The sequence below is a fragment of the Agelaius tricolor genome, unplaced genomic scaffold (assembly GCF_023055355.1).
Source record: "Agelaius tricolor isolate 1412-34295 unplaced genomic scaffold, bAgeTri1.0.p SCAF_5, whole genome shotgun sequence".
Taxonomy (NCBI): domain Eukaryota; kingdom Metazoa; phylum Chordata; class Aves; order Passeriformes; family Icteridae; genus Agelaius; species Agelaius tricolor.
The window spans coordinates 36,217,525-36,235,301 of NW_027269265.1; the positions used below are offsets into that span (position 1 = coordinate 36,217,525).

The 17,777-nt window shown below is 40.0% G+C and overlaps 1 protein-coding gene and 1 long non-coding RNA gene across 4 annotated transcripts in view; both read left to right on the plus strand.

The window, feature by feature from the left end:
• Positions 1-66: 66 nt before the first annotated feature.
• On the plus strand, positions 67-1,189 carry LOC139590114 (uncharacterized). The gene is made up of 2 exons (XR_011679251.1): positions 67-325; positions 791-1,189. It is a non-coding gene; the product is annotated as an uncharacterized lncRNA (long non-coding RNA).
• A 1,616-nt stretch (positions 1,190-2,805) lies between these two features.
• UBR1 (ubiquitin protein ligase E3 component n-recognin 1) overlaps positions 2,806-17,777 on the plus strand; it is a 60,209-nt gene continuing 45,237 nt past the window's right edge. For all 3 annotated transcript variants that reach the window (XM_071427277.1, XM_071427278.1, XM_071427279.1), the window contains exons 1-3: positions 2,806-2,983; positions 14,133-14,389; positions 16,501-16,579. In XM_071427277.1, the coding sequence (XP_071283378.1) occupies positions 2,903-2,983; positions 14,133-14,389; positions 16,501-16,579 (417 nt within the window). In that variant the 5' untranslated portion in view covers positions 2,806-2,902. The remainder of the gene's footprint in view (positions 2,984-14,132; positions 14,390-16,500; positions 16,580-17,777) is intronic.

Sequence of the window (17,777 nt, forward strand, 5' to 3'; positions counted from 1 at the left end):
TCGGAGGACCGATGCCAGCGGCGCCAGGGGTGGGCGCTCCCCTTGTGCTGGAGGTTTTGTCCGGCGAGGCCGGGGGATCCCGGCTCTCCCCCCGCTGCCTGGGCCCTGAGCGCTCCCGCGTTCCCCTCCAGCCGCAGGGGTGCCTGGAAATGCCTAGGTTAAAGCAGAACGAAACCCAGGCGTACGAAGAGATCCGCGTCTCATCCTGCTTCCTTACAAATACAGCATGAAAACTTTCGCTTTTTCTCCTTATGGTATTATTATTCTGCCTGCCCGGAAATCTAGGCAGTTGACCTATTTTGCTCCCGACAGAAGTCTTTTTATGGTATTTTGAATATTTTTTTTATATATATGTACCACAATTTTAAACCTTTCTATAGCAAGTGCACAGTTTCATAATTGCTATTCTTTGCTATCAACTCAGTTTACTAACTGCTGCCCATTTACTGTTGAGATTTTTTCTTCACATCTTAAGTATGAGTTTAGGTGAAAAAGCTTCTGTCACTTCATGTCACTCTTTGTTATTTAACATAATATTCTCAAACAACTTCAGGTATTAGAAGTTTCTAATTCAATGTTGTTTAGTTGTAATTATATTTTCTCATATAATTTGTCATAGGACAAAGATTTAATTTTTAGCATTGATAATTATTAGTTTTGATTGATCAAGAAAAAACATTTTTCAGATCAATTAGACTGCATTAATATAAGACATGTCTTTTTAGATGTTCTTCATAATTTAGTTACTCTTTTGCAGGACTTCATGTATGTTTGCTTTGGTTTTTTTCAGCTGCCTTTCATCTTGCTTGTGTACTTTTCGCTCCAAAAAAACACCCTGAAGAAATGTTTCTAAATAAACATCAATCAGCAATCCTGGTAATCTTCAGGAGTAATCTTGAGAACTGGGGCTTGCTCACTGTCTTTCATTTATTTTCGCTCCACCATTTTATTTTAGCTCTAGCAAGGCTGTCAAGCATTTTGTCTGTATTAAAATTGATCTGAATTCCTGTTTTGTTCTTCTTCTTTCCTCTATTACTGTAGTATCCATGGAGATCTTGTTGTTTTGTCCCATTTCTGCCTGGGCAATGGTGCCAATTTGTTTTTTTAAGACGTTTGCTGACACTTTCTTTGCTGTCTCTCAGTGCATGTAGATTCCAACTTTTTTTTAATAATAATTTTTAAAAATACATCTAACAGTAAGTCTTGTTCAATTAAAGCAGTTGATTTACATTAGCATAACTTCTAAAAGTCCCACAGTAAAGCAAACCCACGCTGACGGTCAGCTTAAAGAGGTGGCCAGGCAAGCTGCTTGGCTTGCAGCACAGGGGGCTGCAGGGAGCCCTCCTGCTGCCTGACTGGGTTTGTTGCTGTCCTGGAATTCTGCTTTGCTTCTCTTGCTCGACTACCTTGGAAGCTGGATTATACAATTGCTAGTGTCGATGCCAAAACAGGTGGAGGACTCCAGTAATTACAGTCCAAACTTGGTTGTTGTGCAAACAACACTTCTGGTTAGCGGGCAGCCATGCTACTGAAAAGAATTCAGTACAGATCAGCAATACCGACAGTCAGAACAAGATGAAATTGTTAATTGTCTCATGGCAAAATTCACTTTGTATTTTTTACACCTCATACTTAAACCTGTCTCAGTGATGGTGATTTTAAGTGACAGATTTCAGTAATATAAAAAAGTTTGCAGGACTTCTTAATATGAAGATGAATGGTAGCTATGGCAGAGGAACTACATTCAGATGTTCTGAAGATATAAGAGAAAGAACTTTGAGAGTACCTGTGGCTGTGTGCAGTGCAAAACATTATTGAATATACCTGAAAAAGGTTACCTGTAAACTTTATCCCATCCCATGATAACTGAAGAAAGTTGAAAAGCTGCTTGGAGGCTTGAATCAGGAAGACTACAGTGGGAGGAGGCAGTCTTCTCAATATCCAAGATATCAGGCATTCGATATGGACCTCAAGATCCAATGCTATGGCTATTTTCCTATTTCCTCGGCCTTAGGAAGGTGCAAACACAGGGAATTGTGGAACTGGACTGCAACAATCTGGAAAACTTCCAGCAATGCATAGGCCGTGTTTGTCACATATCAATCAAGATCCTAAATGCCCTCATCTGCCAAATCTGCTAAGCACCCAGAACAGTTATGATATGCTGTTGGAAGGAGGCATGGAAGAAAAATTTTGATCTTGGAGATCTTTTGGTCTTTAGGTATTTGCCTAAAGCTACTGTTGCCTCCTACACCAAGTTAATAAAAATTTCCTTTTGCTTAGCCCATATGGGAGCCAGACGCAAGTGGTGTGACTTTACACCTGTGTAGATGAAATTACTTGTGCTATTATCTTGCTAGCAATAAGATGAGGGGACATAGTCCCCTGCACCACGGGAGGTTTAGGTTAGACATTACTAAGAATTTCTTCACCGAAACAGTGATTAAACATTGGAATGGGCTGTCCAGGGAGGTGGAGTCAGTGTCCCTGGAAATGGTTAAGGAAAGTGGACGTGACACCCAGTGACATGGGCTGGATGATGAGGTGGTGTTCGGTCGTAGCTTGGACTCGGTGATCTCAGAGGTCTTTTCCAACCTAATCGATTCTGTGACTCCGTGATGCAGGGCGAGAAGTGCACACGCAGACGGTGTGTGTTTAAGTGCCTGCACAGGAACCCCACCGCGTAGCTCAGCGCACAGCATCCACACGAGCTTCGCGTTCCGGCCGTTCCGAGAGGCCCCGGCCAGGCCCTGCTGGGCCTCCCGCAGGAGGCGCTACCGAGGCCTCGCGCGGCGGCGGCTGCGCGCGGGGCGGGCCCTGGGCTGCGGGCGCAGCGCCCGGTGACGGCGGCGGCTCCTTCCGGGCCGTGACGGCGCCGCCGGCCGCGTCCCTCGCTCTCAAAATGGCGGACGGAGCCGACAGAGGTCCCGTGGCGGGAGCGGCGGGCGGCCGGGCCGCCGCGCAGGCCCCGGAGCCAGCTATGGTGAGGCTGCAGACCGGCGCCGCGCCGCGGTTCCCTTTGCCCGCCCTTGGGAGCAGCCCGTGCCCTCCCCGCGCTGCCGCCCCGCCGCTCGGCCGACGAGGGCTGGCTCTCCGCGGCTGCCGAGTGGCGCCGTGTAGGGCCGGGACGCGCCGCTCCGCACCGCCGGAGCCAGCGGGAGGCGGCGGCTCCAGCCGGGGCGCGGCCTGGGCGTTGGGGCCGGAGCGGGCGGCCCGGTGCCCCCGTGCCGGCGGCGGTCGCGGCTGCGCACCCGCTCCCGGCGGCCTGCGCTGGCTGCGACTCCGGGGCTCGCCGCCTCTGCCCCGGGAGCGGGGAGCCAGCTGTCACGGGCCCACGGGGACGCGGTGTGGCTCAGTTCCCCACTGCATCTCTCAGCCCCTCTCCCGGGTCTTCAGTTGCACTTAATGACGGAATTGAATGAGATCAAACTTTGGAAAGCTTCAGAGGCTGTCCTTTAAACGTTGTAGTGTATATGCGCATTTTAACCATAGTCCTTTACCTTTCGTAATTAAAAGTGACTCCACTGTGGAACAAAAAAGGCTGAATAATAAATTATTGTTCTGCAGAGTGTGGAGCAACAAATAGTATAATTTAGAAAGAACAGAGGAAACAATTGTTTGTTGAACAGAAATATTGTTTCTTTTTTCGTTCTGCAAAATAATTGTATATGGATTTCCTACTTTGTTATTGAACGCAATTTGCTGTTGACCCTGTCTAGTGGTAGCACATAAGTGCCTTCTGTGGTTTCCTCCACAAACTTGTGTAGTGATTACTATGTTTGAAACACTTTATCAGGAGGAGTTTAAAACCCAAAGGCTGAGAACTTAAGAAAGGAAGGCAGATGGATGTGTATGAGGCACTTTACATTTTATGTTTTATTTTCTGTAACAGTCTGCACACATAGTATAGTTTTGAAACTGTTGACTGCTGGTGTTTAAAAGTTGGGTGCTGCAAGCCTGTAGAATAGCTACTTTTTACATGGTGCTACACACCACTAATAAAAGTAGAAAGCTGTTTACTCATGGAACTTGTCTTGCATGTGGCAGCACTAAGCCAACAACCATTATTCCCTGTACCCTTCTCAGAATTTTAACTATCTGCAAATCATTCAAAATGGCCCTTTAGTCACAGACTTCATTCTTAAGTGCTGGATATTTCTGTAACTGAAACAGGCCTATGTGTGGATTTTTTTTTAAATCAGGAACAACTTGATTTTAAACTAGGAAAAATGTGATTTGACTGCATAGTGTCAAAAATTGCAGCCCAAGACAGGTGAGTTCTTAAGCTTGTGAGCTGTGCCTAAAGTCAGTGGTACTGAGGGTAGTAGAGGCAATCAGCAGCAAAGCAATGCAATCAATCTTTCATTAATTGGGGACATTAGAGGCTGAGTTAGCCCAAGCAATCCATACAGATGGTAATAATGGTATTTGGAAAAACTAGGAGAGAGTTGTTGAAGACGTCCTTAGCTGCTCAAAGGTGATGCTGGTGCACTAAGTTGTCTTAACTTTTATGTGATTTCAGCCAATTGAAAGTGTCTGGACCAGAATTATCAGTATTCCAATGAAGGCAGTTGGCCATCCAGACCGAGTTGCCTGCCATACATCCGAGCAAAATGCAGGGATTTTGACAGGGAGTAGGGGCTGAGTGTATGTTATAAAAAGGGAGAAGAAGAGCCTGAGATATTTACTTAGGTTGTGTCTGACAGCATTTGTGATGTCAGATAGCAAACCTGGCCATAGTGATGCTGGAGACTGCTGTAATCTGGAAGCAGTATCCCCAATTTATTGCTGTCCTAAAGATGGTACTAAGTAGCTAGAACTAATATATCCTGCCTGACTTGTGCTTTCCCTGTGCAGAACTGTTCTGAAAGTCACTGTGGTGCTAGAATTGGAAAGTGGTGTGGAGTGGAACGAACTGGTTAAATAGGGTGAGCTTTGGCCTCACTGAACTTGTCAAATCTGTCTGAATGTCTGAGCAGTCAGACAGACTCTGGCTCCTCTGTTCAGCTCTGGCTTTGGGTGCTGTTGGCTGCAGTGCAGCACCACATCTGGCTGCAAGCCTTCCCGGAGTGCTGGGTGCATGATGCAGGATTACCTGAATGATTCTGCAGGAGCCAGCCTGATTCTGGAATGGATGGTGATGACTCAGGTAATAAACTCTTCTGCACCCAGCCCAAGTCAGTGGTGTCTTCTCTGCATTTATCTCCAGCACTTCAGGTTGGGTGACTGTGGGTGAAAATACTTAACTTGGTGTTTCACTGCATTAGTTGGAATTCAGGTCCTGTCTGGGCTTCTGCTTCTCCATAGTGGCTGTATTGCTTTCTGAGCTGCCTGGAGGAGAGTGGGCTGAATTTAATGCTAATTAAGTAGTAAAGCTTGTCTACCAAACTCTGGTTTACTTTCTTTCCTTTCCCAACAGCATCCACAGTTTGGATGGCTGATGGGCTGGACTTGGCTTGTCCAGTAGTTGGCTAGCAGGCATTGCTGGTGGCTTGACAAAAGCCTGCTTTGCAGGCTGGATCCTGCCCTTGGTTGGTTGTCCATTTGTATTATAAACAAATTCTGGTTTGACTCCTGCCTGCTTTTGTGTCTGCTACCTGGAGCAGGACCTTGATATTAAGCTATTTGAAGGATTTAAAATTTACACTGAATCTTCAAATGTTCATGTATATGTACCTTCTCAGTAATATTTGCAAAGAAAAGGGTTTTTTTTAAAGGTTCTTTCTTTTGCCATCAGTCAGAACTCCTAACAAAAGCTGAGATGTAAGTGGTGCACAAGAAGAGAAAAGCTTTAATTATTAGGATATTTCCTTTAAAGACAGGAAAATTTCAGTTTCATAATGTAAAGCATGATACAGACACTTGTGCATTTTAATGTATTTCAGATCTCTTGTGTCATTCAGTGCTGTTACATAGTTGAGAAAATGTATACCGTGGATGTGTCCTAATCAAGCAGTAATATGGAGGGGATATTCATATTCATGTGCAGGTTGTTTCTTGAAATTAGTGGACTCTGAGTCAGGCCTCTTATTTGGAGTTGCAGTGTCTTCTAAACTGAATTGACCTGCTTAGACCAGATGACGCGTCTATATAATTTTACTTTGCTAAGCCAAATTTGTTTAAAACTTCATTTTAGGTAAGCCATCATATCCTTTATCTAAGCCCTGAAATGCACACAGTCAAAGCTGCTGTATTTAGAGCAGTGCAGCATATTGGCAGAAGAGTGTTTACTGTACACTTGTGTCAGTGTCCAAGGAATGGAGCTGTGAAAGTTGCAGCAGGTAACTGGAGCATGGCCCAGGTCCTGGTTGCATCCCTATATATTTACTGAAGTTCTTTCACTTTGCTACAGCATCTGGTAGTGCTGTGGTTTTTTCTTTCCTGTCTACTTATACTTGGTAATGTTTGCGACTTTTGTTAGTGCAGGGGTGGACTGATTGTAAGTGTGGTATCTGTTATCTTTGCTTGAGTCCACATAAAGTGCACAACATACGGTTGCTCTAGTCCCATTATAGTATTGCAGTTGTGAGAGGTATGTGGCTTCAGGAGAAAGCAGTGGATATTCCTGATAGCATGTAACTGTTTCGGTGTCTCCTAGATGTCACAGCAGCAGAGAAGTTAGGGATAAACAGGTTCTTGTATAAGGGAAAGTCTTTGAGGGATGCTGAGTGAGTGCTGAATATGGATAGAATCACCTGAATATTTCTGCACATTCCTTCACTGCAGAATTAGTGTGTACAGTGGATCTTAAAATTGATGATAAATGGAAAATAAGTGTGAATACACAGAGAATTAAAAAAAAAAGCAGTGGTGTTGTTTTCTACCCCCTGCACCCCCCAATCCTTCCATTAATGAATTAATTCTTTGTAAATACTCACTGTAGTTGTGTATTTTGAAGTGCAACCTGGTGCTTGCTGAAACAATTCATGGATTTTAAGTTCCTTCAAATGTAGGAGACCACAGGATGGATGTTTGTTTTGGCTTACGGTGTGGTACTCAATTTCTGCCTCCTCTGGTGTTAATTGTATGTTGCTATCTATCAAATGAAGGTTTCACCAAAAAACTTGGAACATAAAAAGGTGATTAGATTGCATGTCCCAAAGACTAAAAATTAGTTCCAGTTCCAGAATTCCTGGATATTTTTCCTGTTGAACCTACTTAGTAGTAGTATCCTGCTAATTTTGCCGCATATTTAGGCTGGAGTATCCAATTGGTAGGGAGGTACAATAGAAATACCTCCAGCATGGTGGAGAGAGCTAGAAGCCATGATTTGACTCCAGTTGTCTCCTTGGGCAGCAGATTGCTTTCAAGTGCTTCCTCCCATGAGCTGCAGCTGTGCTCTTGGGTTCTGGAGGTGCCTGTGATTTAAAAGTGACCTACAGTTTCCGAGAAGTTGAGCAGCTTAGGCTTGCGTCTTGTTTACTCTGAAGAAGACCTTAGTTTTAGCTGTCCAGCAGCTGAAACAGTAGCAGATGGTGCTGATGGTTGCTTGTCCTTCTCTGGTGGTTGCCCATTTGCTCTGGTTCAGCTCAGCGCTGGTGGCTGCTGGAATCGAGGTAGGTTGTGCTCTAGACAAAGCTTTAGTAGTTTGTGCTGGTTTTGGGTGTCATTCCAAGTGGGCAAATACCTGCATCATTAAAGCATCTTTTGACATGAATTGGCAGCCTGCTTTGGCTCAGGGGCCAAAGTTAAATGACTGAAGAGATCAAAAAGTTCTTTTATGTCTTCAGGTCGAAGTTGACGTATTGTTAGGACAACGTTAGACAGTCTTGAATGTTACCCATGTTGTGCCAAGGGAAAAAAACTTTAGAAACCTAAGTTCCTTCTTTTAGTGTAATTACTGACATCTAGAGCAGACTGGATACTAAAGTGAGATGACAGATTCATCAGAAAACAGATATTTTGTATTTGAGTTCTAAAGAGTAATTTTTACAGCTTAGATTCTCTACTAAAACATTGGCTGTGCTTTGCTGGAGAATATGAAACAACATAATTCCTGTGACAAAACGAATTAAGTTTCCATTTTAACTCCCTGCATTGTGCCCTTCCAGAGATAGAATTTATACTCGTAAAAAAAAAAAAAAAAAAGCTTGATTTAAGGCATGGAAGAAGAAATATGTAAATTTTTAGTGTTTATTTTTGAAGCTTCTTCTTTTTGGAGTATATATGTTTGAGGCTGAAATAGATTGCCTTGTCTTCGTGTCGTTTTTGCTAAAAATAATGCCTAGGTGTTCTGTACTCTAGCTGGTTCTTATTTTCAGTGCATTAGAAAACTGCCAATTTTAAACCAAAATAATAAGAAGGAAAAATGGAGCCAAAATGTTGAAAGCAGAACCCTTATATGAAAATGTTAGTTCAAGAATCCTTTGAACTTTCCTTTTCAAAGAAATTTTTAGTATTCTGCCTACTTATCAAAGAACTTGTGCATATTTATCCTTTTAAAATGTCATAAGTTTCCTCAGTTAGTTAGGTAATATCAGAATAAAAGTTTTCTGAGATGCTGTTCTGCTAATCGCTGTTTAACTTGTACGAGTGTTCTGTGCCTTAAAGTAAAGCTGCCTTTTGCATTTGGTATTTATGTTGAATGGCACCAGCTTGAAATCAGTATGCCCCCAGCATTTGAAATATTTACTTTGAAAAGCCTGCTTTTTCTAGCTGCTTTGACAGGCAGCTGGTATTGTCATCTCGTGCCTGACAGAGTTTTGCTATACATAACAAAGGATTTTATTATTCCTTTTAACTAGAATGCTGGACCAGGTACAGGTTTTAGTTCATGCTACTGGTAGTGTCTGTTCCTTCATAATTTCTTGTTTTATGTTCATAAATATTAATATTCCTTTTCACTGATTAATGTATAGATCTAAATATAGTCTTGAAATTTAGTCAATCACTTTTGCACCAAAAGATCAGCTTGTCAATCAATGCAGTTAAAGTACAGCTGCTTTTTATAATATTGCCTTGTGCAAGCTGTTATTTGGAAAAGACTTCAGAGTTCCAAGAGAACTGTGCTTAGAAGGTAGATCAAAAATTGTCGTGGAAGCAACAGCTACTGAATTAGTGTACATAATAAACCTCAGCAATGATAAGGAAATTTTGTCATAGGGGCGAGAAATCTCATTTGATGCTTGGTCAGCAGGTGAAAAGTGAATTGAGAGCGTTGTTAACTTTCCCCCCCCTTTTTTTCTTACACACTTCTTTCTTGTTCCTGTTATTATTGGTAGTATTCTTAAATGGAATGTGTTTGTGAAAGACAAAATTGGATATGGATATATTTTCTATATCCATGACAGATACTTTGTGTATTTTATAGCAGTATTTGTAGGCAATTAGAATTTCTCTACCTCTGACCTTTAGGCATGAGGCTTATTTAAAGGTTTTGGAAAAAGCTGCAAACAGTCCTTTTACATGTAGGATAAACATGCATGTTTGGTTGAAATTGACATTTGGGAAAAGCTCTATGTGGTTACACATGGGAAGAAATATTAGTTTGATCCCACAGAGGAGAATATGTTTCTGATCCCCCAGAGGAGAATATGTTTCCCATGCAGGACAAGAAATTGTTTCCTAATGGTTTGCTCTCAAGTTGGTATTGTGAAGCAGTGCTTGTGTCACAGTATTCTTCTGAAGACTCATTAAAGATGACAAATTACTGCTTTTGTTATAATGCACAAATCAAATGTGATAGACAAAATGGTTTGTGTGTCTGCTCTTCTGACAAAACTGCTAGCACTTGAGAAACACAGCTTTGAAACTCCTCCTGCCTCCCTTCTTCTTCTTTTATACAGTTTGAGAATTATCCTAATCTTAAAATGGTGAATGTGACAGGAATGTGTGATTGAAGGAGGAAAAGAGATGGGTCTGGAGCCGGTTAGAAATATAAAGTATAAAAGCAGAGCTAGGAGACAACATGTATCTTTGATATACACTCTTCATTAGTGTCAGGTTCTTGAGTGTCACCTTTGCCTGCTGTTTCCAATACCACGTGATGTGGATGTTACTTTCCCTCTGCAGGAAAGGTTGTGGTGTGCTGCTGCAATGAGAACTCCCTTAGCTCATTCTGGTCACTGTTTGTTGGGGTTTTATTTCAGGGCCATGTGTATGTCCATGTGGGCCATGTGGTGACATGGCTCTTTCTTTGGCAAACTAATTAAAAGTGAGAAAATGACCAAGAAACCCATGGAAAGAATTCTACTAAGGTCACTAATACAAGTATTTGAAAGCTTAGCAATTTCAGAATTCAGATTTTAGATGAAGCTCTAATGTGCTCCAAATGTGAAGGTGGTTCTTTTTCCTAAAATCAGTAATTTTAAGTTTACAGTCCAAAAATATTTTCCAGTGGGATAGTGTCAGTTGGAGTAGAGTGTATTCAGCCAGCTTCCTCTAGGCTTTTCTGTGTTAGCTTAGAGCATATGGGCCCCTGTGAGTAGGGTCTGAATGCTGGGGGGCTGTGAAGAGCTGACTGATAGTATTATTTTGGTTACCTGCTTATGTTTCTTCCTTAATTGTATTATTTCATGACTTCTGTCTCTTTCAGTACTGTATTTCAAATTTACTCTTGAGTGGGATCAAATCTGGAAAATAACTTTTCTCTAGAGCTTACTAGTAGCAAAAATTAGAACATTAATAGAGATTGATGAAGAAACAATACTTTTCCTTACGTAGCATTTGAATCACACAGTGATTGAGGCACCTCTGCAGGTCATTCTGTTCAAACTCCTTGCTCCAGCAGGGTCACCTAGAACAGGTTTCCTGGGACTGTGCCCAGATGGCTTTTGAATATGTCAAAGGATGGCATTTTCACAGCCTCTCGGGGCTGCCTATCCAGGGCTGGGCAGAAAGCTGCAGTGTGAGCCCCATCTCGGCTTGCGGCTGTCTTGTGCATCAATTTGGCTTTTGTAGACTTCCAGCTCATCCTGTCAATAAAAACAAAAAGCCTATCAATTCATATTGTTTTTAATATCTGTAGCAATTGAGCACTTGACAGGTGTGAGCTCAGGTAAGGGAGTGAGTGAGCAGAGGGAAAGTGGGACTTCTGAAACTGTTGAGTTTCAATATGTGGGCACAAGGGGACAAAGAGAGTCAAGCTGAAGAATCAAGTTAATTCTAGGGGGTGTTTTATTTGGCAGATTTTGTATTGTTAAAAGTTTTGTATGTAATTTTATACTTTTGAAGATAATAAAGTAAAAAGATTTTGATGAAAGGAATAAATGATTTCTCATAGGAGGCACAGAGGGTATGGGATAGGTCTGAAGTTTAGCCTGGTGCAGTTTTTAGAAATAAGAAAAATAATGTTTTTCTTGTGAGTATAATGGATATTTCCTGGGTGATGTACAGGCTGAGCATATATTTTAGTGTTCTTACCAGAAGGCAGACAGCCTGCTTGAGAAAGTTCTCTTGCTTCCCTTCTTCCCTCTTCTTTCCTACTTCCTGTCCTCTCTTCTTGGACCAACATTTAAATAGAATTAAAAGCTTTGCACAAGAATGCTTGAAATGCTTGTAAGTTTGACTGTGTGAGAACCCATTTTATACTTCTGGCAGATTTTCAGGGAAGCTTAGCCTTGTGTTTCTTGAAGCTATGACGTGCTCTGGATCTACAGCACAAAAGCTAAACTTGCACCATCTCCTGGGAACCTGGGTCATTGAGCTGGAAGGGGACAGATTGGGATTCTCTTGTGCTCTGTGAACAGAGTGTGCCACAGGGCCCACATCCCCCCACCCTCCTGCATTTAAAAAATACAGTGACCAAAGTGGGAGGGGGGGATTTGAAGAAGGCATGATGCAGTATAGGTAAGATAAAACAAAAACTAGTTACGGGAGGAAACGTGTTTAAGCAGAAACACTCAATTATGAAGTTTAACTATGATAAGAATAATTCACTTCCACTCATTTAAATCAGATGCATAAAAAAATAAACACACGATCAAGTAATTCTGTTTTCGGCTACCTCTTACCATTGAATATCTTTCTCAGAACCATCAGCTGTGTGTGATTTTTTTTTGTTTTTGTTTTGTTTTTTTCAGTGTTAATATGCAAGTATCTGATAAATTTGGATTTAATTTCTAGTTCTTTTTTGCAATTTAATGTCTTTATGCCCTGGGTAAGCATCACTTTTATTTAATAAAAATGTTGCTAGGTAGTTGAAAACTTTGAATAACTTTATTAAAATAAAAAGGCACCCATTTAATTTGTTTCATTTTCTTTTTGTTCCTCACATCTGAATGTGAAAATAAATGCATACCTATATATTTGAGTGCATGTATGTATATGTATACAGATTGCATATGTATTATGTGTGTGTGTATGCTACAGCTTTTATGACCAATACAATAATTTCAGTGGTGCTTACTGCTTAGGTGAAATTCTGGAACAAAACCAGATTTATTTGTTAGCATTGGAATTAAAATAACTGGCTCCTTTCAATTCATGGATGGGTCTACATTTTCAGATAATAATGGATAGGTTTGAATGCTTTGTGGTTCAAGGAATCTGATTAGACTGATCAAGCTGCTGCACTTACAAAATAAGAATATTTTAATATGATTGTGGGCAAATCCACTGTTCTGCTTGACCACATTATCCATGGCTTATCTTTTTCATCAGCTTCTGCCATGCATTTTCACCATGATGAATGAGGTAATGGGCTACCTAAGGGCTGAGGAAGATTAATGGCCAAATAAATAAATAAAGGATTGAGGATTTTTTGCTTTTCACATAAAAAGTTATGTCATCTACTTCTTTGACCCTTCTTTCAGTCTGAACCCTTTGGTGGTTGCTTTGCTCGTTCCCTGCTTGCTGACCTGGAGAAAATACCCTTTAAAGCTTTATGAATTTACATATGTTTTTTTTTTTCTTGCACTCATCTTCAATCTTTTGTGCAGTTTTGGGCCCCACAATATAAGAACGATGCAAACTTATTGGAGGGCAGCAAGGACGGCAAAGGGCCTAGAGGGGAGCTGTATGAAGAGCAGCTGGGGTCACTTGGTCCATTCAGCCTGGAGGAGACTGAGGGGAGACTTCACTGCAGTCTGCAACTGCCTTGTGAGGGCAGGAGGAGGGGCAGGCACTCATCTCTTCTCTGTGGTGACCAGTGACAGAACCTGAGGGGACAGCATAAGATTGCATCAGGAGAGATTTGGGTTGGATATTACGAGAAAGCTTTTCCACCGAAGGGTGGCTTGGTACTGGAACAAGCTTCCTGGAGAAGTGGTTATGGCTCCAATCTTGCCAGAGTTCCAGAAGCATTTGGACAATGCTCTTAGGCACACACTGTGGTTCTTGGGGCTGTCCTGTTTTGGACTTAAAGGTCCTTGTGAGTCTGTTCCAACTTAGCATATTCTATGATATGTGGATTTTAACCAAGGTGGTGTTTGAAAGGATGTTCTCTTTTAGAGCCTTGACTGATTTGCAATAGGAAGAACCAAAAGTTATTTCTAAATCATGGGAATAATATGAAAAAAATACTATTCTGAATTGAAAGAAATAGGACAATTGGAGAGAACTGTTTGGAGAAGTAAAGCACTTGGAAGTGAAGTTATGGACTAAGAACCTCAAGTCAAAATACAAATACTTTCATTAATTGTCTTACAAGAAAGAAATTGCATTTTATCCTGGTTTCCCAATGACACTAAGCTTGTATGATCATTTGGGCTCTTTATTCCTCAGCAGCTATTGACCTCTGATGATCAGTTCAACAAGGCTTTCAGAAGACCATTAAGTTGGTACATGTTTTGTGACTATCAGCAGGCAAAGGAATGAATCCCAAACTTTCCCAGCTGTGGCAATTCTTTCCATTTGTCAGCAGCTGAACAGACATCAAGCTTTGTGTATTGGTTGGCCTGTGGGGGAAGAGTGTAGTTGAAAATTATTTAGTGCATGGGTTTCTCTAACATTGTTAACACTGCACTTGCCAGCTCTTGCCTTAGAGTGTTTTTAGTAGAAGACTTCAAAGGAACAGAGGTGGTGGAAAATAGTAGAGAAATAATTGGAAATCCATGGTTTCTTTGATTTTATTGCTCAAAGAACTGACTTCTGATGTAGGAAAGAATTCTGAATTTACAGTAGGAGTGTGTAATCCTATTTTCTTTATATTTCCTTATTTGTTTGTTTATCCATGGGTGTACTTTTTTTTGCAGTGGTGTGATGAAAGATTCGACTTCCAAGCTACATTTTTACAGTGCTTGGCAAAACATGTGCCAAATATTTACTCTGCTGAAATGGACCCCTTGGTGGAGAAACAAGAAGAAATGGTCCAGGCAGCAATATTATACCCCCTGGAATGTTATTTGTTTGGGGAGGATCCAGATATGTTCCTGGAGAAACTACAGCAGAGTGGAACCTCCCAGCTGTGTGGAAAGGTGTTCAAAGGAGGGGAGACAACATACTCCTGCAGGTGAGGATGAGGGTGTGTTGTCATCAGTGTTCCCATCTGAGGTAATGCAGCAAAGTGCTTTAATAAAATCAGTTGTGCTGCTAACTAGACATTGCTTGTGTCATGGGACTTCTTTGCTTAACTAATGTTGGCATTTGTTTCCCATTTCAAACCACTTTAGAGTGAGGAAAATTGTGTATGAAAAGAGGCTTTGGCAGAGAAATGGGGAGGGAAATGGAAAAGTTACTAAAAGTACCGAAAGCTGTTTGTTAAAAGTGTTGGATGATAATGTACGAATATGGAGTCTGTGCCTGAATTGACAGTACTCACCCTTTCAAAGTCTGAAAAAGAATCCAGCATTTCTGAGCATCATCAGTCCTTTGCTTTGGGAATAGCTGTGTGAGCAATGGTAATTTTTCACCTTTTTTTCTCATCCTGCAGTATATTAAAGGTGGCAGCTCATTGATTTGATAGAATTAATTTTATTAATTCCAATTAATACTAATACATTAATGAGTATCATGAATAAAATATATTATTATTAAAAAGCTAGCGGTTTTTGTGGTGGATGTTAAGATTGCAACAGTTCTGGCAATTGATGAGCATTAATATGATGTTATTGCCATAGTTTATTCTAATTTTCAGTTTATTTTAAAAGCTTAAAACATTTAATTAGAAATAGTAAGAGAATATTATTAAGGATGAAAAGCACTATCAGTAAAAAAATCCATCCCTTAGAATTTAGGAAGTGTCAAAATAAAAGCTCTCTATATACTTGGTTTATGAGTTTCCCTGTAAAGTTTTAATCAATCACATACTCTTCAGCCTTTTCTAGGAATCAGCTAGTGTTGTGCATGAAAGGAGAATGGTCTTTGAAGAAGTCCTGCTGTGTATACTAGAAAGCGTATAGTGAGTGGGACAGCTGCACGAAGGAAAAAGCAGGACAAGGCAGTTCAGTGCTGTTAGAACAAGAATAATTCTCTTCCTACCTCTCCAGAGTTCATGTATGGTAGCAGGCAAAGAGACAAAGCTAAATGTCTGAGTTGGTCTCTTTCTTATTTTTTTGAGTTGCAGTCCTGCAAAAATGTGGTAGTATTTATACAAGGTACTGTATTGTACTACTGCAACTGAAGCTAGGTATCTGTTTGCTTTAGGCTTCTAAAATACTAAAAATAAAAGATACTCTGCGGTTCCAAAATCTGAATGTCTTGAATTTCAGATCTAGCAGGCACTTCTATCTTCCATTTACTTTGATTCATCTTTCAGTAGATTTATGGTAATAAATTAATGTTACAGAAGTATTAAATTGTTGTAATGATTATTATAATCTGAAGGTTTGGAAAGAAGCTATTTCTGTAATCAGAATTACCATGATATTTTAGTTGTAAATGAGGCTTGAACTAAATGTTGAACAATGGTCTAGAGTAAAAAATTTGATATGTTGTCATTTAGCACCTGTCATCCACATTTTGTATAGAATTAAAATGCATTTAAAGAAAAAAAAGTCCATGTTTTAAGGAAAAAGGCAATGTATAAAAGTATGTATGTGAAACAGAGGATAAAATGGAATTAGATTGCCCATGAGTGTAATTCTCTATTTTCAGGTTATTGAAATGCATGAGTGAAACTTTACAAGTTACATTTCAAAGTATGCATTCCTAGCTTATTTAATGAGGAATTCTTTTCAGACTTTAACTTCTGTTTTAAAAGTTAGAAACATAATCCTAGTAGAAGTATAGCAAAAGTTTAATGAGCAAACTGACTACTGACTGATGTTGGAAACAATAATAAAGGTTAATTCAGAGTCCTCACTGGTTTTCCTAGCTGCTTATTCTCAGCAAAACCAGAAAAAGTTTTGCTAAGGAAGTTTTGAAAGTGGAAATTGAGCATGTTTTTGACAGAATTTGATGTAAGAGATTTCAGCACATGGTTCAAACTTAACTAGACTGGTTATTCCATGTCACAGAAGAATGATGAAAAACAGTGTTTTTATAATTTGAATCTGTTGTTAATCTCAATTTTTCTTTCTTTTTTTTTTTTTTTTTGAAGAACATACTCTTTTGTGCATTAAAATTTCAGGTGTTTGTTTTAGAAAGTTTTCCACTTATCATTTCCACTTATCTCTGTTGCAGAGACTGTGCAGTTGATCCAACTTGTGTGCTCTGTATTGACTGCTTCCAGAATAGCATTCACAAGAACCACCGGTACAAGGTAGGAAAATCTTAGTTTAAGAAGTGGTACTTGTAGCTTTAGAGAAGTTCTTTTGAGACTGTAATGAACTGCATATAAACCATTAGTAATTTTATTATTGAAAAAATAAATTCTGGAATTTATGAATTAATCTATCTCTCTTGTGTTTTTAGCTATGTTAAGCTTCTTCTAAGAACAGCAACTTGCTAATTGAAGAAAGAAAGGAGTGTTTATTAATGCATACAGCATTATTCTCTTTGGCAGTTTCATGGAAGTGTAGGTCAGAGCAAAGAGCTGTGACTGAAAATGGCAGTCCTAAGTCCTAGTCAGTTTTGTTGGGATATAAGTAAGGTGAAAACCCAGGGAAAGCAGACAGTAATGATTACAAAGCGCTTTGGAGCCACAGCTGGGCTGAGAAGCTGTTGTCATTTCTGTGTTTTACAGTAAATTCTTCAGGCAGAACATCAGCTATGGAAGCAGGTAGTTTAGATGGGAGCAGATTTGTAGCATTTTCATCTAAAGAATACAAAATGTGCCCTTTATAGATTCATAGAATAATTTATGTTGGCAGGGACCTAAGGAGGTCACCTAGTCCAGCCTCCTGCTCAAAGCATGTCTAATTAGATCATCTTATTTTAAAATGTTTCAGGTAAATAACAGATTTTTGAATGTCTTTTTATTGGGTCAGAGTTTTTTTAGAGTTATTACAAGATTGGGGATTTGGAGGAAGCTAAGGATAATTGGTTTTGCCTTGAGTTTTGTCTGAACTTTTTGCCAAAATGGAGGCTCAGAATTTGTACTCTTCTGAAAGTGCACTGCAAAGTTAAAGTTATAAAAATGTATTTAGATGCTGATTGTGTCATCTTTTCTTTGGTTAGAACTACTACTAACTGTCTGTTTAATGTGCACATTGTTTTTTTATATTATTTTCTAACTTGGTGAAGTAATTTTAAAGAAAGCATAGCTTTGCTATTATTTTGTGAATAAACCGAGAAATATTTTGCATTTATAAATAAGAACACTCATCAGTCATAGGCTATTTCACTTACTTTCAAGTTAAATTTATTTAGGTCTTGCATACCTTTCTGTAGTAGCAATTTATTTATTTCTTTATTTTCTGCTCAAAAAATTTATCTTTTACTGCCCTTCTCCTTTGAGGGGGGGTAAAAGATAAACTTTTAACTGATAAAAAGTTTCCTTTTATCTAAAAAAAGTTGTG